Source organism: Callithrix jacchus, chromosome 5, assembly GCF_049354715.1.
Source record: "Callithrix jacchus isolate 240 chromosome 5, calJac240_pri, whole genome shotgun sequence".
In the NCBI taxonomy this organism is placed as follows: domain Eukaryota; kingdom Metazoa; phylum Chordata; class Mammalia; order Primates; family Cebidae; genus Callithrix; species Callithrix jacchus.
In genome coordinates, this window is record NC_133506.1 from 107,992,336 (window position 1) to 108,013,137 (window position 20,802).

A 20,802-nucleotide genomic window follows, 5' to 3' on the forward strand; every position below is an offset into this window, starting at 1 on the left:
AGGAAGAAGGTCCCCGGATCGTTCTTAAAGAAGGCAGGAAAGGAGGAGTGAGCAGGAGGGAGGCCTGGAGGCCACTAAAGGGGAAAAGGAGGGGAGGCCTGGGCTGAGCCCAGACTCTAAGCCCCTGAGGACCCCAGGCCAGGTGGGGCAGCAGAGGCCCTTGCCATCCAGCCACCTGCCTGCTTTCCCTGTTCCCCCTCCCCTCCCCAGGATCTGCCTTTAGGAGGCCCTGTGATGGTGGCCCAAGGAAAGAGGGGACAGGTTTCTGGCTTGGGAGGGAAGGAAGACAGAGAACAAAGGGCAGGGTGGGTTTGGGTAAAGTTGAAGCGCCCTCGCCACCCCCGCTCCAGCCTCCCCTTTGGAGGGCCTTACCCCTGTGCTCTTGGAACCAGGCAGAGTGCATTCAGGGCATCTGGGACACCCTTCCAGGCTGCCAAACAAAAAAATGCTAAGACTTGGTGTTTGGCACCATCGTGTGGCCAGTTCAAGCTCCTTCGCCTCTACACCCTGAGGGTGGTGGACTCAGCTCTGCAAAATCATTCTCTTCCTGACACCAGGCTCACTTGTTGCAGAGGGAAGGGACCTGCTACAGAGAGAGATAAACTAAACACTAGACTATGCCAGGTGTGGTGGTTCATGGTTGTAATCCCAGCACTTTGGGAGCCGTGGTGGGTGGATTACCTGAGGTCAGGAGTTCAAGACTACCCTGGCCAACATGGTGAAACCCCATCTCCACTAAAAATACAAAAATTAGCCAGGAGTGATGGCAGGTGCCTGTAATCCCAGCTACTTGGGAGGCAGAGGCAGGAAAATTGCTTGAACCCAGGAGATAAAGGTTGCTCTAAGCTGAGATCACACCACTGCACTGCACTCCAGCCTGGGCGACAGAATAAGACTGTGTCTTAAAAAAAAAAAAAAAATGGACTGGATTGAGCCAGATACAGCTGAGTTCAAAGGGCTGACCCTTTCCTGTTTACTGACCTTGTGGCCTTGGGTGTCTCTCATTTACACTAACTACATTTTCCCAATTGAAATGGGAAAATTGGCCTCTGCTGCCTCCCTCTCGAGACAGGTTGAGAGGCTGGCAGCAGTGAATGAGACCCTGAAATCTGGCACCCTTGAAAGTCCTGCCTCCCATGAGGAGCAATTGGCATAGAGGAGACCAAACCTGGGACAACTGGTCAAGGCCAGGGAACCCTGGTCAGACCCCCAAGGGTCCAGTCTCCATCCCTGGAAGGTGGAAGGCTGCAGAAATACCTTCCCCTCCTCTCTTCCATCCTTTCTCTAGCGACACAGCAACCTAGAGAGGTCTGCATGCACAGGTAAAATGGATGCTTAGGAAAACTAATATAGGAGTTACTAAGAAATAACTTTTAGGCAGATAGTAAGGGTAAAGGGTCTCTGAAGAAATTCCCTGCAATTAAAAGCAATCATCTAAACCATCTCTTTTCTTTTCTTTTCTTTTCTTTTCTTTTTCTTTTTCTTTTTTTGAGACAGAGTCTTACTCTGTCACCCAGGCTGGAGTGCAGTGACATGATCTTAGCTCACGGCAACCTCTGCTTCCTGGGTTCAAGGAATCTCCTGCCTCAGCCTCCCGAGTAGCTGGGATTGCAAGCGCACGCCACCATGGGCTAATTAATTTTTGTATTTTTAGTAGAGACAGGGTTTCACCATGTTGGCCAGGATGGTTTCGAACTCTTGACCTCGTGATCCACCCACCTCAGCTTCCCAAAGTGCTGGGCTTACAGGCGTGAGGCACTGCGCCTTGCCGCCATCTCTTTTCTGACAGAAAACGGCTGCTTGAAGATCCAGGCTGGCAAGCCTTGATATGCAAATACCAGCCATTAGAAATTGGGTTCACTCATATGGCGATTCCTACTGTCTATTCCTTGTCACCAGGTGTACCAAGTGTCATGGCCACCTCCAGATAACACCATGTGTTCAGAACATCCTGGTGACCTGCATTTGCATATTAAAGGGCTAAGGTGGGAGGGCCAGGTTTTTTTTGGACTGTGTAAATGACACACCTGGTCAAATGAATCCCCTGGGCCCTATGGAAACCACCTCCTCCCCGCTCCTCATATAAGCAGCCACTTTTCGCCAAACGCCGAAGGGGGTTTTCTCTTCGTTCAAATCCCCCCGTCCCTTTGTCTCTGTATGGAGGAGCTATTTTCTTCTTCCTTCCTTCTTTCTTGCCTATTAAACTTTTTGCTCCTTAAAACCACGGCATGTGTGTTCATCTTGTTAATCCTATTGGCACAAGACCAAGAACCCTGGAGTTCCTCCAGTCATCGGAGCCATATCAAAACTACAAAGGAAAATAAAAGTGATAACCATAAAAGTTTCAGGAGTGGCCAGGCCAGGTGGCTCACACCTGTAATCCCAGCACTTTGGGAGGCTGAGGGGTCAGATCACAAGGTTAGGAGAATGAGACCATCCTGACCAACATGGTGAAACCCCGCCTCTACTAAAAATACAAAAATTAGCCGGGCGTGGTGGTGGGCACCTATAATACCAGCTACTTGGGAGGCTGAGGCAGGGGAATCGCTTGAACGCTGAGGGGCGGAGGTTGCAGTGAGCCAAGATCTCACCACTGCGCTCCAGCCTGACAACAGAGGGAGGCTCCCCTATCTAAAAAAGAAAAATCTAAGGAGAGAGGGAGAACACACTTGTCACTTGCAGGTGTCAAGTGTCTGCTTCTGGGATACTGGCAATGTTCACCCTTGACCTAGATGCTGGTTACATGGGTGCTGGCTTTATAAGTACAGTAAGTCCTCATTAATGTCCTTTTAGGTTCTTGCAGACTGCAGTTAGAAGTGAAAGGACATACACCAGGTCCTCAAATAACATCATTTCAATCAACATCATCATTTCGTTATAATGTTGATGAGAAAAAAATGTGGTTTCCTTACAGATAATTTCATTTAAAGTCAGTTTTCAAACATCGGTTGACAACATTAAGAACTCACTGTATTCACTGCACTAGATTTTGTCTTAGGCGGTTTTCTAACAGTGATATAATTCACAGTGGGAGAAGAAGATCCAATCGCGTCTCTTCTCACCTTCTTAAGACTCTCCCACTGTTTCAGTTGCTTCTCTTTGTAGAGGGTCAAAGAGCACACACACAAGGCAGAGATGTTTAAACAGTAGAACTGAAAGACGTAGCCTGTGGTTGACTTGGTGAGGTGGGGGAGAAAAGAAAAGGGGATGTTGAAGCTGATGCCAGGGGGGTTGGTTTCCCTGCTGAGAAGAATGAGGATTCACTCCAGGTCTGTGCCTGGGCTTGGGCCACAGGGTTCAGACTGATGCTCCAGAAACCCTTTGGCCCCAGTCTTAATTCATTTTTCTGTTGTTATAACCGAACACCAGAAACTGCATGATTAATTTTTTTTTAAAGACATTTATGTAGCTCATGGTTCTGGAAGACTGTGAAATCCAAGAGCATGGCGCTGGCATCTGGTGAGGGCCTTCTTACTACGTCATAGCATGGTGGGAGGCATCACACGGTGAGCGGACAAGAGCATGCACATCAGCTCAGGTCTCTCTACCTCTTCTTGTAAAGCCTCCAATCCTATCATGGGTCCTATCCTGATGATGTTATCTCATCCTAATTACCCTCCAAAGACCCCACCCATAATGTCATCCACATATGAATTTGAGGATTCAGTTTCCCACAAATGAGCCGAGATCATGCCATTGCACTCTGGCCTGGGCAATAAGAGCAAAATTCCATCTAAACAACAACAACAACAAAGAAAAACATAGCAGCTCCGAAACCAGTCTCCTCATGGACTTTATTAAAATGCCACTCCAGTAATCTACTGCCCTCTTAAAATTCAGCAAAGAGTTGCTACCGCCTTCAGGACAAATTTTAAACTCCTTCTCTGGCCTACAGACCCTGTCTCTTGCCACCCTATCCCCTACCCTCAGCCCCTGATCTCAGCCCTACCCTTTTTGCCCAGGCTTTCCCCTGTCCTAACGCTTGACAATGCTCCTCACCTAAAACACCACACGTTCAGGAAGACAACCCTGACCTCCAGCTCCAGTCACTTTCCCCATCTCCCTTATGCCCTCTCACTTCTCCCTAGCACTTCACATTCATGGTATTTTGCACAATTGTAACTGTTTACAATGACGTGTTTAACTTCTATGTCTTCCATCAAATTGACAGTTCCAGGAGGTCAAGGAAACTGGTGGATCTTTGCTTTTGGACAAAGAGCCCCTGGAGAGCAGGGCTGGAGCTCCTCCTTCGTTCCTTGTCCCCAACAGAGGCAAGGGTGATGCTGGATTAAGCCTCTGCTAGGAAAAAGTGACTGGTTTTTCCTCCTTATCAAGAACAGAAGCCCCTGTAACATCTGGACTAGGAGACTGCTTCCCCTGAGCACAGCCTCCTTCCTTCCCTCCGGCCACTCTATGGAAGGCAAAAGGGAAAAGCTTCTCATTCAGAAGAAAATGTTTCTTCCCCCTTTATTCGTTGCCATGGAGACTGCTCTTCATTAACCTGGCCTGCCAGTTATCCTGAGTGAGGGAAGGGGGTGGAAAGCTCCAAGCAGGGAGGGCATCTTTATACATGCATGCATTCATTGTTTCATCCCAGATACTCAATGAAGCTATGTCATCTAAGGGTAAGAATTCAGGATTTGAAGTCAAACACTGGATTTAAGCTCCAGTCCTGACATTCCACACAATCTTGGACCAGATATTTCACCTAGCTGCATCTCACTTTTGTCACCTGTAATGGAAATAAAAATAGTACCTACTTCAAAGAATTTCTTGAGGATTAAGAAAGAAGAGAGAAAATAAATACACTCAGCAGAGCGTCTGACACATGGTGAGGACTCAAAAAATATAAGCTATTATTACGGATGCCTGTGACATGACAGGCACTGGAGAGAAAATTGTGAAAAGACACTCCAGTTTGACAGACTTTGCTTGTTTCTAAGTGTTTCACCTTCATGGAGTCTTCCCTACACTTTCAACCTAGTTCTCACAGAAACAACAACTCTTACCCCTTGTATTTCATTGGTAAAAGATATTAATTAAATTCCTTAATTATAGTAACAAATGCAGCTGTTGTAAACAGGTTTGAAAGCAAGCATTTCTGACTCTTGATAAACAACTTCACTGTAGTAACAAAGTGAACAGGCAGACTAGAGCAGTATTTTGCAAACCACAACCCATACCCTATTAGTGACCCTTGTAAAATAAATGTAGTGGGTTGTAACCATCAAGGTTATTTTTTTATTTTTTATGAAATAGAAAATAAAATCTCAGAGCATATCACACATAGTCAAGTATTGTGTCATGAAACTTTTGTTTCAGTTTACATGTGTGTGTGTGCTGGGTCTCTTATACTGAATGCTTGTTCCTTAAACATGCTGTTCTCTCAGTCAAGAAAAACTCTCTCTCTCTCTCTCTGTCTCTCTCTCTCTCTCTCTCTCTCTCTCTCTCTCTCTCTTTGCCTGGTTAAATCATTCTCTTGGTCTCAGCTTTAAATAAGTTTTGCATACTTCTTTGATTAATTGATTCCTGTTTATCTGATCCATTCGTGTCTGTATCTCCCCACACACTAGATCTGAGCTCTGTGAGGGTAAGGAATGCATCTACTTTGTTGGCCTTTGCGGCCCATTTTTAGCTTAATTGATCACAGGCACCTATTTGATACAATTTGGAAAGACATGAGAGAGGGAATATGGGGGAGGAGAAGGAGAGTTGAGGAGACCAGGGTGACTTTAGCTAGGGTAAGTACATCTAAGATGCCTGCAGCACCCAAGAGGAGATGAGACCCAGGAGGTAGTTGGCTATACATGTCTGATGAGAGGCCCAAGCTGGGGTTGGAGGTATTAGGGGCTGAGAAAGGGCAGTGTGGTATGATGGTTAGGCACAGACATCCTAGTCCTAGACTGATAAAGTTTGAATCCTTGGCCCTGGTGTAGACTGACTGAGTAAAATTTGGGCCCAATCAAATTCTCTATTCTCAGTTTCCTCATCAAGTGTAGGTACAATGAGGGTGTTAGTCTATTTTCTGTTGCTATAACTGAATATCACAGACTGCATAATTTGTTTGTTTGTTTGTTTTTTGAGGCGGAGTTTCGCTCTTGTGACCCAGGCCCGAGTGCAATGGCGCGATCTCAGCTCACCGCAACCTCCGCCTCCTGGGTTCAGGCAATTCTCCTGCCTCAGCCTCCCGAGTAGCCGGGATTACAGGCACACGCCACCATGCCCAGCTAATTTTTTGTATTTTTAGTAGATACAGGGTTTCACCATGTTGACCAGGATGGTCTCAATCTCTTGACCTCATGATCCACCTGCCTTGGCCTCCCAAAGTGCTGGGATTACAGCCGTGAGCCACTGCGCCTGGCCGGGACTGCATAATTTATAAAGAAAAGACACTTACTTAGCTTATGGTCTGGAGGATGGGAAGTCCAAGAGCATAGCACTGGCATCTGGTCAGCATCTGGTAAGGGCCTTCTTGCTGTGCCGTATATAACATGGCAGAAGGCATTGCATGGTTAGAGGGCAAAAGTGTGCCTGTCAGCTCAGGTCACTCTTCCCCTTCTTTTAAAGCTACCAGTACAGTCATGGGGGCCCCACCCTGTTTGACTTTTTTTTTTTTTTTTTGAGATGGAGTTTTTGCCCTTGTCACCCAGGCTGGAGTGCAATGGCTCGATCTTGGCTCATTGCAGCCTCTGCCTCCCAGGTTCAAGGGATTCTCCTGCCCCAGCCCCCAAGTAACTGAGATTACAGGCATGTACCACCACACCCAGCTAATTTTTTTGTATTATTAGTAGAGACAGGGTTTCACCATGTTGGCGGAGCTAGACTCAAACTCCTGACCTCAAGTGATCCACATGCCTTGGCCTCCCAAAGTGCGGAAATTATAGGCTTGAGCCACCTCCCCAGACTCTGTTTGCTCTTATCTAAAGCTAATGAACTCTCAAAGGCCTCAACTCATTAACATACTAAATGTTGGGAATGGTAGGTGGAAGGAAGGAATAGGGGAGATTTGTTAAAAGATACAAAGTTACAGCTAAAGTGGGATGACTACAGTCATCTAGTCATGATGACTAGAGTGAACAATAATACATAGTTTCAAATAGCTAAAAGGAAGATATTGACTGTTCCCAACACAGAAAAATGATAATGTTTGAGATGATGAATATGCCAGTTACCCAGATCTGATCACTCTACATTACAAGTATCAGAGCATCACTATGTGTCCCATAAATGTTTAATTACTACTTGTCAATTTTTAAAAAAATTTTAAAGAAAATTACAAAGTAACTCATACTTACAAAATACTATGTGTATACACACATATATAAAGTGATACATATAAAATTATATACATATATGATTTACAGAATAATAAAGGCTGGGCAAGGTGGCTCATGCTTGAAATCCCAGCACTCTGGGAGGCCAAGGCAGGAGGACTGCTTGAGCCCAGGAGTTTGAGACTGCAGTGAGCCATGATTGCACCACTGCACACCAGCCTGGACAACACAGCAAGATCCTGTCTAAAAGGGGGTCAAAAAGAAGAAAATAAACATCCATGTGGCTACCACCCAGTCTACAAAATGGAACATTGCCTTTGAAGTCCTTTGAGCCCTTCCCTCAATACATCCTCTTCTCCTGTCACCCTTCCAAAAATGACTACCTATTTTATTTTGGTGCTTACATAATTTTGCTTTCCATAATACCTTTGTCCACAAATGTGTCTGTATATTCCTAAACCATATTGTTTAGTTTTTTGCTTTTGACTTACACGGTGTCATACTCTGCATATTGCTTTTTTTTCAAATCTAACATGATATTTCTGATATTCACCTAAGTTGGGAATGGTAGGTGGGAGGAAGGAATGGGAGAGATTTGTTAAAAGATACAGAGTTACAGCTAAATAAGAGTGATCTGGTTACAATTCACTTATTTTTCAGTGCTGTATAATTTGAATAAGTAACAATTTATATGTCTAAAAAATGCCACCCATATATGAATTTGGGCATTATATTTCCAACATTTGCAATTTGAGGGACATGGTCAAACCATAACAGAGGGTCAGATGAGTTAATAAACTGAAACACCAGGACCTGTGCATACTAAGTGTCATATACACATCATCCTTATCATCATCCTTTGGGGGGAAATCACTGACGTCAAAGTGGGTAAGACCACCCAGAAACGAAGAGGGTTGAAGACAGAGCCTCAAGGAACCATCATCTCAGTCTCTTGTGCGGGAGAAGTAACAAAGAAACTAACCGGGGGAGTGGGCAGCGCTGCTTTGAGGTCACCGAAAGGAGTAGGATGGGTTGGAGAGAGCTTTCTAATGGCTTGTTTTGTTTGGATGCTAAGGAGAGGAGAGACAGGCATTCCGCTGGAGGGAGGGAGGGATGCCAGAGGCAAGGCGCGGGCAGAGAGCCAGGGTGGGCGGGAGGAGGGCAGACTGGTATCCTCTGGTCTATCCCCACTTCCAGGACGCGTTTTCTAGGGGGGCGGAGTGTGGACGGCGAGTATGGGGAACTCCGAGAGGGGCAGTGTCTTGTCACAGGAAGGGAGGGTCAGGAGGGAAATTTGAAAGAAAATGTCTCTGGAAAACCCAGGGCTCCGCGCTGCCAGCGCCTGGCTCTTTCTGAAAGAACCACTGAGCAAGAAGGAAAAGCCAGGCCCCTTGGCGGGTTGGCGCTGCGGGGCCTGGAGCCTGAGCCAGGAGGTCTCGGTGGCTGGACCTCCGCCTCCACCCCATGGGTCAGAGCAGCCTGGACTTTTGCGCGCTCCTGGGAGGGGATCCGGCGTGCGATGGGCGGGGGCGGGGGCTGGGCCCGCGAAGGCTGGACGCGGGATACAAAGCCAGGAGCCACGAGGCTGGAGGCCGGGCGGGGGCCGGAGCAATGAATGGGGACGCCTGGGCCAATCCGAGCGCAGCATCTGCAGCCGCTAGAGAGGGAGCCAATTGGATGCCCGGCCCGGCGGCGGGGACGGGGACGGAGCCAATCAGCTGGGAGGACGGGCCGGGGCGGAGCCGCGCAGAGTTTCAAATCGGCTGCAGTGGGCGAGAAGCAGCCGTGCTCGGGTGTGATCAGCGTTGGTGTCTGGTGAGTGCGGGCGGGACCGTGGTGGGGCTTCTGCTCAGAGCAGGAGGACCTCAGGTTCGGACATGCACGGCGTGGGGGTGCGTCTGGGTACCTCAAGCGTCGGATCGGAATAGGGCGAGGGGCCGTCTGGTGGGAAGGCCGGGGTCTGGGCGGTGGTGCGTTGGGTCTGGCCGAGCTGGTGAAGGAGATGGTAATCGTGTCCTGGGCCCGGCGCTGAGGCTCGATTCTGGAGTGTCCTGATCCTGCCTCCCCTCCTTGCCTGAGGCAGAGAGAGGAAGGAGGTTGGGATGAAAGGACAGCTGTTTTGGAAACTTAAAGTGCTGGACAGCAGAAATCCTGCTGACCTGAGACCCCTCTTCCAGGAAGCATCTTCCTTTCTGCACCCACACTTGCAAACTTCCCCACCACCCTGCTGCATCCCATCTCCTCCCCTGTGCCCAGGGTCTCTGTGGGGCCTGGGAATGGGGATGCGGAATGCCTTGCTGACCTGCTCTTTGCCCTCCGCCCCAGGGTGTAGTGGGCAGAAAAGACTTGGCCTGGCAGATGGCTTCTCGGTGGCAGAGCATGGGGACCTCCGTGCGCCGGAGATCTCTCCAGCACCAAGAGCAGCTGGAGGACAGCAAGGAGCTGCAGCCTGTGGCCGGCCATCAGGAGACCTCCTCCGGGGCCCTGGGGTCCCTGTGCAGACAGTTCCAAAGGAGGCTGCCCCTGAAAGCCGTCAACCTCAACCTCCGCCCAGGCCCCTCCTGGAAACGTCTGGAAACCCCAGAGCCAGGGCAGCAGGGCCTCCAGGCAGCAGCTCGCTCAGCTAAGAGTGCCTTGGGTGCAATGTCCCAGGTAATACCGACAATACTAACCATCTTTTTTATGAAGGGTTTCCTTGGTGCCAGACAGTTCCTGCCTTCAAAGAGCCTCCAAAAATATAGACTCCATGAAGACAGGGACTTTGGTTAGTTCACTGCTGTTTCCCTAGCACCCCAAATAGTTCCTGGCATGTATAGGTGCTCAACAAATAGTTGAATGAATGAATGAAAGCATGTCTTGGAGGAAACAGATGCTCACACTACCAGGTGATAAGAGCTGTATGTGATAGGAAATTGCAAGCAAGTGGCCAATAGCAAGGGCTCACCAAACGAAAGCTTAGTTGGTGAAGGCTTCCCAGAGGAGGTGCCTCCAGAGTTCACCCAGGGAAGCCAAAGGTCAAGTGGTATTTAAGGCAGTGGAAATAGTTCAAGTCCAGGCCTGGAGCAGGAGGAGCTGAGGAAAAACAAGATTGCCCACTCAGCCATGGACCCCTGAGGAGAGCCAGAATTTTAGTGTGGGAATGAGCAAAGGACACAGGGCAAGGTAGAGCAGGGAGAAAGGATATAAAGGAGCTTAGACTCTCCCGGGAGTGATCAGGAGTGGGAGTCCATAGGATTCTAAAACAATGGAAAGTCTGGTCTAATTAGCATGTTAGAATTTGCCCTTTAGCTACATAATGGAGAAGGGAATGGAAGCAGAGAAGCTCCTGAAGGGGGACCTAAGGGTCTGGACTTGCAGGGGATAAACTTCGGGAACTGCCTAGAAGGTTGATTAGAGGGGATTTAATGTGAAATGAGAGGTGCTGGCAGGAAGACATCCTTATATTGGCTGTAAGTGTCTATGGGCCCTTTAAGGGATGCATCTTTCAACCCAGAGCTGGAGGTAGAGAGGGGTCACTTAGAAAGGACAGAAGCCATTAGGATGAATGGACCTTCAGTGAGAGGACTGGAGACTGCAGAGGTTTCTCCTCGATGTCTCACTGGGAATTCCAAAGATGAGCGGAGAGGGTGGCTGTTTCTAGACCCTCTGCAGAGAGCTCTCTGAGCCAAATGTTAGTCCTTATTTGGAAACTTTTTTTTTATTTTTTGAGATGGAGTCTCGCTCTGTTGCCCAGGCTGGAGTGCAGTGGCGTGATCTCGGCTTGCTGCAACCTCCGCCTTCCGGGTTCAAGTGATTCTCCTGCCTCAGTCTCCCAAGTAGCTGAGCTTATAGATGTGTGCCACCATTCCTGGCTAATTTTTTTGTATTTTTAGTAGAGATGGGGTTTCACCATGTTAGCTAGGCTGGTCTTGATCTCCTAACTGCGTCGTGATCCACCCAAATGCTCTCCTGGTATGCAGGGGGTGGTAGGCAGGCTGGCCTGCTCTTCTCTGCCCCGCCCCCGCCACAGTCGTTGGGTCAATCTGTATCTGGAAGGAGAGTTAGACAAACAGGCTCCATGCACTAGGGCAGGTCATCCTGCTGCTGACTGCTGCTGTCATATCCAAAAGCTCTGAGCTGGATCCCTGCCATGGAGTCCTTTCCCGAGGAGTCATTCACATCCCTCACCCTGGAGACTAACAGCAGCCTGTATTTACAGGACACTTGTTGGGTCTAGGGGTGGTGGTAGCTCACCCTTGTTTTTTGCTTTTTCAAGACAGGGTCTCACTTTGTCGCCCAGGCTGGAGTGCAGTGGCGTGATCTCAGTTCACTGCAACACTGCAACCTCTGCCTCCTGGGTTCAAGGGATTCTGGGATTACAGGTTCTTGGATACAGCCCGCCAACATGCCCAGCTAATTTTTTTGTATTTTTAGTAGAGATAGTGTTTTACCACATTGGCCAGGCTGGTCTCCAACTCCTGACCTCCAGTGATCTGCCCGCCTTGGCCTCCCAAAGTGCTGGGATTAAAGGCATGAGCCACCGCCGCCCAGCCTCACCCTTGGTTTTGTCTGTGCTAACATTTCCATTTGCCTATTCCAGAGAATCCAGGAGTCCTGCCAAAGTGGCACCAAGTGGCTGGTGGAGACCCAGGTGAAGGCCAGGAGGAGGAAGAGAGGAGCACAGAAGGGTAGTGGATCCCCAACTCACAGCTTGAGCCAGAAGAGCACCCGGCTGTCTGGAGCCACCCCTGCCTACTCACCCTCAGGCCCCTGGGAGAAGGCGCATCACTGCCTCTCTGCCCAGATGGGCTCATGTGCCCGCCCGTTACGGCGGTCGAGGCGGGAGGCAGCCTTCCGGAGCCCGTACTCCTCTACAGAGCCCCTCTGCTCTCCCAGGCAAGTAGGACAGTTCCTCACCCTGGGGCTGGTAGCCTTTTAGCCTGGGCACAATCCCTGCTCTCTGACCTCCTAGACACTAACTGGGCCCCAGGGGCACCCTGAGTGGAGTCACAGCGTGTAATTATTATCCTTATTGTTAAATGCGTGTCCTGCTTTAGCAGAGATCCAGGGCATGTATTTGTTCATTAGAAAATGAGACAACAGGACGGGCACAGTGGCTCATACCTGTCATCCCAGCGCTTTGGGAGGCCGAGGCGGGCGGATCACTGAAGTCAGGAGTTAAGAGACCAGCCTGGCCAACATGGTGAAACTCCATCTCTACTAAAAACATAAAATAAGCCAGGCGTGATGTACACACCTGTAATCCCAGCTACTTGGGAGGCTGACGCAGGAGCATCGCTTGAATCTGGGAGGCAAGGGTTGCAGTGAGCTGAGATCACACCACTGCACTCCAGCCTAGGCAACAGAGTGAGACTCCATCTCAAAAAAAAAAGAGAAAACAAAGCAATAACTGGATTCCTAAGGGTTTTATTTCAACTTTCCAGCTGAGCTATAGGGGGAAAGGTAGTGTAGTGTGCTAGTTAAGGCTGTCTAGTAGCTTTGGGCTGTTGGATTTTTCCCACATTTCTTTGAGGCTAGCATCTTTCTTTAGTCTCACAGGAACCTTGAGCTGTGATTAAGGCAGGCTCTGTTTTTCCCGTTTGACAGGTAAGGAAATGGAGGTCCGGAGGGGTTTGGTGATTAGCATGGGGGACATCCTGTAGGCAGTCGAGGAGTAAAGGCGGAGGTCCAGATCACCTGGATGTTCTGCCCCACCCATCAAGCTGGCCTGTCCTGCAGAATCTTCTAGTTCTCAGGCCCAGAAACTGGCCTGGCGCAGGGTAGGGAGTGAAGCTGTTCCCAGTCCGCAGACCCTGGCAGCTAGTTTCCTGTTCCCATCTCGGGGCTCCCAGGGAAGGCTGCCTACCCACTGCCCCTGCATCGTGGCAGGTGGTCACCAGGATGCGTGTTTAAGTGACCGAGTGGCTTTGCACAGTGCAGGAGCAAACCTGGAGGCTAAAATAAGGCTCGTGAACACTTCAAAAATACTCTCCACATCTGCGTTCTGACCCAGTTCTGCCCCCAGAGCTAGTGAGGGACCTGAGCCAATCAATCCTCCAGGACCTTAGTTTCCCTGTCTGTAAAGGAAGAGCTGAGCTGAGCTCTGACACAGTCACACCCACCCAAGCCTCCTAGTGAGCCCAAAAGCAAGTTTTGACTCTAACTGGAGGGCTGAGGCTCAGTTTCCAAGTGGGGAAACTGCAAAATCCCTTGCCCATGACCTCGGCCTCATGGATCTTGATCTCTCTGTTCTTTGCTCTGAGGTCACTTCCTGGAGTGAGGGTCTAGAGTGAAGCCCAGCCCACCAGGGTCATCCAGGCCCAAAGACCAGACCCTGGTATGAGGCCCACCAGGGGTTTGCAACTAGTCACTGGTGTGGGTTTTTCTTTCATTCAGTGAGTCTGACAGCGACCTAGAGCCTGTGGGGGTGGGAATTCAGCACCTACAGAAGCTGTCCCAAGAGCTAGATGAAGCCATCATGGCAGAAGAGAGGTGAGTTGGCATCCCATGCTTCAAAGTGAAATGGCCGGAAGGGCCCCTCCAGCTATCTTTGCAGGCAGGTGCCGGTTTTGCTCTGACCTGCTGTGTGACCCTGGCCAGTCTCTGCCCCTCTCTGAGCCTCAGTCTCCCTTATCTCAAACACAAGAAGAGATAAAAACCTGGACTGGGGTGATGGTAAAGGAGGCACCCTGAATGTGTGTGGTCTTCTGGGCCTTGCACCCCCACATTTGTCCATCACTTGGAATCTCACATGTGGCTGGTTCCATTCCTGAAAAGCCTACCCTTCCTCCAGAACTCTCCATGGCTCCTCTGTGCCCTCCCTGCCTATGGAATTGGGAAAAGCAACATGACTGCTATGGAATTCCTGGTCTGTCCGCTCATGACCCCATCCTGGGGGCAGGGCCTTGGTTCTGGATGTCTCCTAACTCAGGGCTGTTTCCCCATTCCACTTGTATAATGGCCATGATGGACTCTAAGGCTGGGTCTGATCTTGTCTAGCCTAGACTGGGAGGGCCCTCTCAGAGCCCACCACACCCAGTGGCATCCATCCCTCCCCTTCTCTCTAGTGGTGACATCGTCTCTCTCATTCATGGCTGATGAAGTGCCTGCAGGTAATGCCCACTGCCCCCCCTCCCCGACCCCGGAGATCTTTCCCAATGTCCTCCTCCACCTTACGCATGAGTAAGTTAAAGAAAAAGCCCACAGACCTAATGGGCACAGCAGAGTCAGTAGTATCTGCCTGCTATTTGAGGTCAGAGCTAACCTCATGACCCCCATCACTAACTGAGCATGCTGGGGGCCCCGAGTAGCTTCAGCCACCTTCTAGCACCTCTCACCCTGCAGTGGGCAGGGAAAGGCATCCCTGCTTCTCCTCCTGGAGCACAGTGAAGGGCCCAAAGGCAGCTCTGTCTTGCAGGAAACAAGCCCTGTCTGACCGCCAAGGCTTCACACCCAAGGATGTCTGTGCTTCCCCATGCGCTTCCTGGAGGAAGTCTGCAGGAGTCATCAGTACCCCTGAGCCCCTGCTAATGAGGACCTGACTAACAAGGGGCCTGGAGCCCCCCTGCTCCGGCCACATCTGGACCCATCGATGACTGCCAGCCATAGCCCGAGAGTGTCTTGGGGAGAGTGTCTGGCAGAGGTGGGGAGAATTGTACCTTCTGCTTTCCCAGGGGACTCTCGAGCTTAGAAACTCTATACACCTGACTTTGAGCTTTGTATTTGCCTCATCTGTAATGTGAAGTGCTAGCATCCGATGTTTGAGAGCTCTTAGCCATGTACCCAGGTGTCTGGTTTTGGGGGTGTCATCCGCAGAGTCACTCACTGTCTGTGTTTCTGGTGCCAAGGCTCCCGAGGGCCCCACTCTCATCCCTGCTTTCCCTATCAGGGACTCAGAGGAGGGCATAGGAGCTACTTCCAGGCTTAAGACCCTGGGCTCACAGGTACCTATTTATATGCTCGAAGCAGAGCGCTGTGGGTATGCCGGGAGGGGTAGCCTGTTCAAGAGCAATTTCTGCCCTTTGTAAATTATTTAAGAAATGTGCTTTGTCATTTTATTAGAAAGAAACCAGCGTGTGACTTTCCTAGATAACACTGCTTTCTCATAATGAAGACTGTTTGCCTTTGACATCTGTTCCCTTTCACTGCCAACCTCCAACGTCCCCCCGCCCTCCCACACCACTCTGTGCTATAGATTTGTGGTTTGGGGTCTGGCCCTCATCTACCGCTGCTCCCAGCCAGGGGGCCCCCCAGTCCCACCCCAGGGAGAACATGTATAAGCGGAAAGGTTTCTCAACTTCATTCAGAGCAAAACACATTGTAAAGGCAAATAAGGTTTTTATTTAAGTGACAACGTTTGAGAGCTAAAAACCAGCTCACATCAAAATCAAGACTAGTTGTAAAAACCGTTTAACTCCATAATGCTGTTTTTGTCTTGTTAGAAATCTGGTATCTTACATTAGCGTTTCTAACGGATTTTGTACAAGGCAGCCATAAAGAATATAATAAACCTTTTTCACCACGGAACCATCTGTCACAGATAATACTGAAAGTTACACACTTAGGAACAGTCAGACCACAGACAAGGTCAGGCTGGCTGCCACCACCAAGTAAACAAAGAGAAAAGGACAGCGGGGTCCAAGGGTGGGGGGCCCTGTGCACAAGTCGCCCTCCTCTGGCCTGCCCCTCCTTGGTGACACCTGCCTCTCCTTTGCCCGAAAGAGGGTGGAGTCAAATTCAAATTTTCCTCCCAAGAGCCTGTTAGTTTCTCAACAAGGAGAGCAGGACCTAGGTCAGGCGTCGGGGCTTGGACTTAACCCTAACTATGGTTTTTAAGAAAGTTCCCCTAAGCCTAGAAGGAAAGGAAAGAGGGGATGTTGCTTTTGGCTGAGCCAAAAGACAATAGGTTTCCAGGGCACTTCGCACCCAAACCCCCCCAGATGGGATTCGGTGGGAAAGTTGGTTGTTTAAGGCGGGGTCAGGGCTCCCCTTCCGGGGCTGCACCTGGGCTGGGTGGGAGAGTGAGGATGCAGAGGACTCTCGCCTCATGAATGACTCCAGGGTACAGCTATGGGTCCCAAAGGGGTAAAAATACAGTTTAAAAACCGTGAGATCCAGCCTCGCCTCTTCCAGAGCACCCACCACCACGAATCTCTGCAATACTAGAATTCAAACACATTCGTTTGCTGTAGCCCAGCACCCAAACAAGAGGGCCGTTCATCCCAATGTGTGAAAGGAGTCTGCTTTTTAAAAAAATATTTTACAGAGCCCACAGGAGCTGCTGAGATCTTTAGGAAAAAACCCATGATGCTGGAAGAGCAGGTCCTGGGCTAAGGATGCACCCTGAACCCCAGCAGGGCAAATGGTAAAGGAAGGTGGCAAGCAGGCCCCCAGCCACGACAGCCGCCAGATCGGGAAGAACATGCCACACAAGAAACAAGGAGCTTTGGTAAGGCGGGAAGATCTGGTCCAGCTGCCGGAAAGCAGGCATACCAGAAGCTAGAAAGATTCTCTAGAAAACAGCTGGATTGGGGGTCACAGAACTACTCAAGGAGAGGCAGCGGCACCCCCTCCAGAGAACAACACAACTTGGTTCTTTTTTTCTCCAACTTCACTAGACAGACAAAACCGAACAAACCACTAGGATCGACAGTGCACATATGCATTACACAGTTGCTGTGAAAGCCGTACTGAAACATATGCTGTCTCACCACGACATGGAAACACATGTACACACATTCACACACACCAACTACAGCTCCAGCTGTGCTCACTATGTCTTACTGTACACCATCAGCATCTCAGGTGTGCATTGTCAGTCAAAGCTACAATCTTCCTTCCTGCTTGGAGCCAGAGCTGCTTCCAAAAGGGGTGGTGGTTCTTCTGCTGGGTACTTGTCCCAGCTCCGACCCCCAGAGCCATAGAACCCGGGTCACACTAACTTCAAATTCCCCAGGGATCCTGGCCCATGTGTGCTCACTCTCTGTCTTCCTTTCTCTTTCTCTTTCTCTCTCTCTCTCTCTCTCTTTCTCTTCCTCCTCCTCCTCCTCCTCCTCCTCCTTCCCCCCCCCACCTCTTGCCTAGCCTGGGGTTCTCAGGGAAGAGGGAATCTAACTGGGAGCAAAGTAGCTCATACTAAATATTTATCATTTTAGAGTAATCAGTGGCTTCTGCAAAAAGGAAATGGTAAGAGTTTTCAAGAATCACACTAAGTCTGCCCAAGTTTAAATCAGAATATTTTTGGGAAGGATTAGGGTTGGGTGGCTATGCCATATGAGCTGGTGCCTTTGGAAAACCAAGAACTGTGAAATGTTAAGGAGGGATGGGCACCTCTAAGCAGCCAGGAGGCAGGACCATACAGGAGGCTGAGGCTGAGGCTGAGGCTGATCTGTACTCCTCCCCACAGACTCAACAGCAGCCCTAGGCTGGAGTGAAGGAGGCGGCGCCAGAAGTGGAGCAGAAGAGCTGGCAGACTGAAGACACATTTCTAGTGGAGAGAGCAGGGTTGAGGGCTGGGAGCCCAGACCCCTCCAGCCCCAGGAGGGCACCCAGTTTGCCAGCCAATTCACAACAGTGGTGCCAGCTGCCCCCAACAGCAGCGTCATTGGCTGCATGGGAGCCAAGAGAGGTAGACACTGAGCAGAAGCGACACTGAGCTGACACAGATGCCTGCTGTGGATACAGACGTCTGAAATTTCTGGGACCGGCCTCAGAGGTGGCCCATGGGGCTCAGAGGCCACCTGGGCAGCCCCACACAGCAGGTGTGGGCCTGGGCCAGGGAGTCAGGGGGCCAGGGGATGCAGGAAACCAATGCCCAGGCCGAGGCTCAGCGGCAGGAGGTCCTGGGCCAGCTTTAGGGGCCCCAGAAGGGCCAAGACCTGCCGACCTCAGGGGACTACCAAGGAGGAGAGTATGGGCACAAACTGAGCGGCAGGGTAAAGGGAAGAGGATGCGACAGTTGGAGCCAAACTTCCAGGAACCCCCTAGAACCCGGAATCTCTGCTCTATGCCCCCAGGAGCCAAAAAGGATACATGGGTCCTGGCAGAGCTGGGGGTAGGGGGAACCAGATCATTTGGTCGGAGATGGAGGTGGGTTGTCCCTGGGACACCCAGTTTGGGCATCAGTGCAAGGCAAACCAACTGCACCTCTTCGTGGAGTAGGGATCCCTTCCCAGCCAGCCCAGAGCAGCTCTTTTAAGAGCCCCTCCTTCTTCCCAACCCACCCAGACCCTGTCTCCCAAGCTGTGTGAAAGGCATGGGTCACAGGACACTCTGAGGGATACTTAGACCTGAAAAGCCTCAAGGGTCCAAACTCCAGGACACGCTGGAGTCAAAGACTCACACCAATCTCAGCTAGGGGATCCCTCCAATAACAGAAGGGGCCCAGAGAGGGCAAGCAACCAGCTCAGGGACTCACAGCCAGCCCAGCTGAGCCAGAGCCCAAGGCTGCAGCCTCCCGAGGGAGGGCATGAGGCAGCGCTCTGGGAAGAGGAACTCCTGGCCCCCAGAGCCACAGAGAAATGGTGAGGACACTTAGGACAAGTTGGGGGGGGGGTTGGGGACAATGGACAGCCACAGGACAGACCGTCAGCACCAGACTCCACCTCCCCAGGACTGTGGACAGAGACGGCATTAAGATGAGCCAGGGGATGCGCTCTCACTCCCAGAAAGTGGCCATCTTGCCATAAGAGCGCCAACCCAAACAAGACCCAGGGCCACAGGGAGGGCGGGCACACATGCCACTCGCGCCTCCACAAACTAGCCGAGAAGCTGTGCCTGCCAGCGGCGCTGGGTCCCGGGGCTGGAGCTGCCCCTTGAGGGCCAGCCCAGCTAACTGTGAAGCCTGGGGACTCAGGATGGTCGACTTTGCCCAAACGCTCCAGCTCGGGGCAAGCCTGCCTCCAGAATGACACAAACAAGAACCCTACTCAGGCGTGCGGTCGCAGGCACATGGGAGGCAGCGGCGGCTGCATCGAGACCCCTGGATCTCACTCACTCGCAGCCCAGGGAGCCCCAAGGCCGGGCAGGGTCCCTCCCCGCTCTGCTCGGATACTGCTGGACAGACACGGGAGGGAAAAAGCAGGAAAACGCCTGTGTCGGGGAGAGGGCCGCCCCTCCAGTCCCCGCAGGCAGCCTGGTTGGGTGCCCCCTCCCTGCTCTGTGCACAGCCCACCCCTCAGGGCACCGACTCAAACTTGGGGGGCCCACGCGCCCAGCTGAGCGCGGGCAGCGGCCGCTCGTGGTCCTTGTCGGACTCGGGCTGGCTCTGGGCCCGCTCGGGCTTGGGATTGGCGGCGGGCGGGTCGGGCTGCTGCACGGACATGGTTCTGCGCAGGTGGTTGCGCTTCCGCAGAAACTCCGGCTGCGCGTGGAGCCCGAAGCTGCCCTTGCGCAGGATCATGCGTGAGTTGTTCTTCTTGGGGCGCGAGCGGTGGCTGGTCTCCAGCGCGGCCAGGTGTGCTGCGTAGCCCTCGCTCAGGAACTGCAAAGGGCGGGGTGGGGCGGGGCAGGGTGGGGAGGAGCAGGGGAAGGAAGATGGGATTTGAGTGGAGGGGAGGGGAGGGAAGGGGAGGGGAGGGGAGGGGAGGGGAGGAGAAGGAAGGGGAGTGGAGGGCAGTGGAGGGGAGGGGGGAGTGGAAGGGAGGGGGGAGGGGGGAGGGGGGAGGGAGGGGGAGGGAGGGAAAGGAAGTGAAAGGAGGGGAGAGAAAGGAGGGGAGGAAAAGGGTGGGGAGAAAAGGAAGGGGAAGGGAGAAGGGGGTGGGAGAGAAGGGGAGATAAGGGAGGGGAGGGGAGGGTGGGAGAGAAGGGGAGATAGGGAGGAGAGGGAAGGGAGGGGAGGAATGATAGGGGGAGGAGAGGGGAGGGGAGAGCAAGAGGAAGAAGGGAGGGGAGGGAAGGGAAGGGAGGGGAGGAATGACAAGGGCAGAGAAGGGAGGAGAGGGGAGGGGAGGGGAGAGCAAGAGGAAGAAGGGAGGGGAGGGGAGAGGAGGTGAGGGAAGGAGAGAGAAGGGGAGAAAAGGGAGGGGAGGGGAGAGAAGGGAAGGGAGGGGAGAGAAGGGATAGGAGGGGAGAGAAGGGATAGGAGGGGAGAGAAGGGAGGGGAGGGGAGAGCATGAAGAAGAAGGGAGGGGAGGGGTTGGGAGTCAGGCAGAGGGGCGGGACAGGCCCATGATCCTGATCCTGTCCCCATCATTTCCTGGGAACACCCTACCGAGGCGCCTCCAGCTTCTCTGAGGAACCCCTGGGGAAGCCAGGAGCTCTTTACTGTTCCAGGGTCCCCATCCCGCTTTGGAAAAGCATGCACCTCTACCCATACCCATGGGTCACACCGGTTCCTCTAGATCTTCTATTTTATTTTATTTCAATTTATTTATTTATTTATTTGAGACAGGGTCTTGCTCTGCTGCCCAGGCTGGAGTGTGGTGGCCCAATCTCAGCTCAGTGCAGTCTCAACCTCGCCAGCTCAAGCAGTCCTCCAGCCTCAGCCTCTCGAGTGACTGGAACCATCGGTACATGCCACCACACCCAGCTCATTTTTTAATTTTTTGTA

At 51.6% G+C, this 20,802-nt stretch overlaps 2 protein-coding genes across 3 annotated transcripts in view; one reads left to right on the forward strand and one right to left on the reverse strand.

The window, feature by feature from the left end:
* Positions 1–9,039: 9,039 nt before the first annotated feature.
* PIMREG (PICALM interacting mitotic regulator) lies at positions 9,040–15,779 on the forward strand. Its single transcript, XM_078374093.1, has 6 exons — positions 9,040–9,089; positions 9,600–9,926; positions 11,854–12,153; positions 13,654–13,745; positions 14,321–14,365; positions 14,671–15,779. The coding sequence occupies exons 2-5, from the start codon at positions 9,633–9,635 to the stop codon at positions 14,349–14,351; spliced, it is 717 nt and encodes a 238-aa protein (XP_078230219.1). The 5' UTR covers positions 9,040–9,089; positions 9,600–9,632; the 3' UTR covers positions 14,352–14,365; positions 14,671–15,779.
* PITPNM3 (PITPNM family member 3) overlaps positions 15,574–20,802 on the reverse strand; it is a 105,871-nt gene continuing 100,642 nt past the window's right edge. For both annotated transcript variants that reach the window (XM_035301110.3, XM_078374092.1), the window contains exon 20: positions 15,574–19,734. In XM_035301110.3, the coding sequence (XP_035157001.3) occupies positions 19,429–19,734 (306 nt within the window). In that variant the 3' untranslated portion in view covers positions 15,574–19,428. The remainder of the gene's footprint in view (positions 19,735–20,802) is intronic.

Excerpts from the sequence above, each read along its gene's own strand:
- PIMREG (XM_078374093.1), top strand. The coding sequence starts at position 9,633 with ATGGCTTCTCGGTGGCAGAGCATGGGGACCTCCGTGCGCCGGAGATCT. Across the intron at positions 12,154-13,653 it reads CCCTCTGCTCTCCCAGGCAA|TCTGACAGCGACCTAGAGCC; the intron begins GTAGGACAGTTC and ends TCATTCAGTGAG. Across the intron at positions 13,746-14,320 it reads GCCATCATGGCAGAAGAGAG|TGGTGACATCGTCTCTCTCA; the intron begins GTGAGTTGGCAT and ends CCTTCTCTCTAG.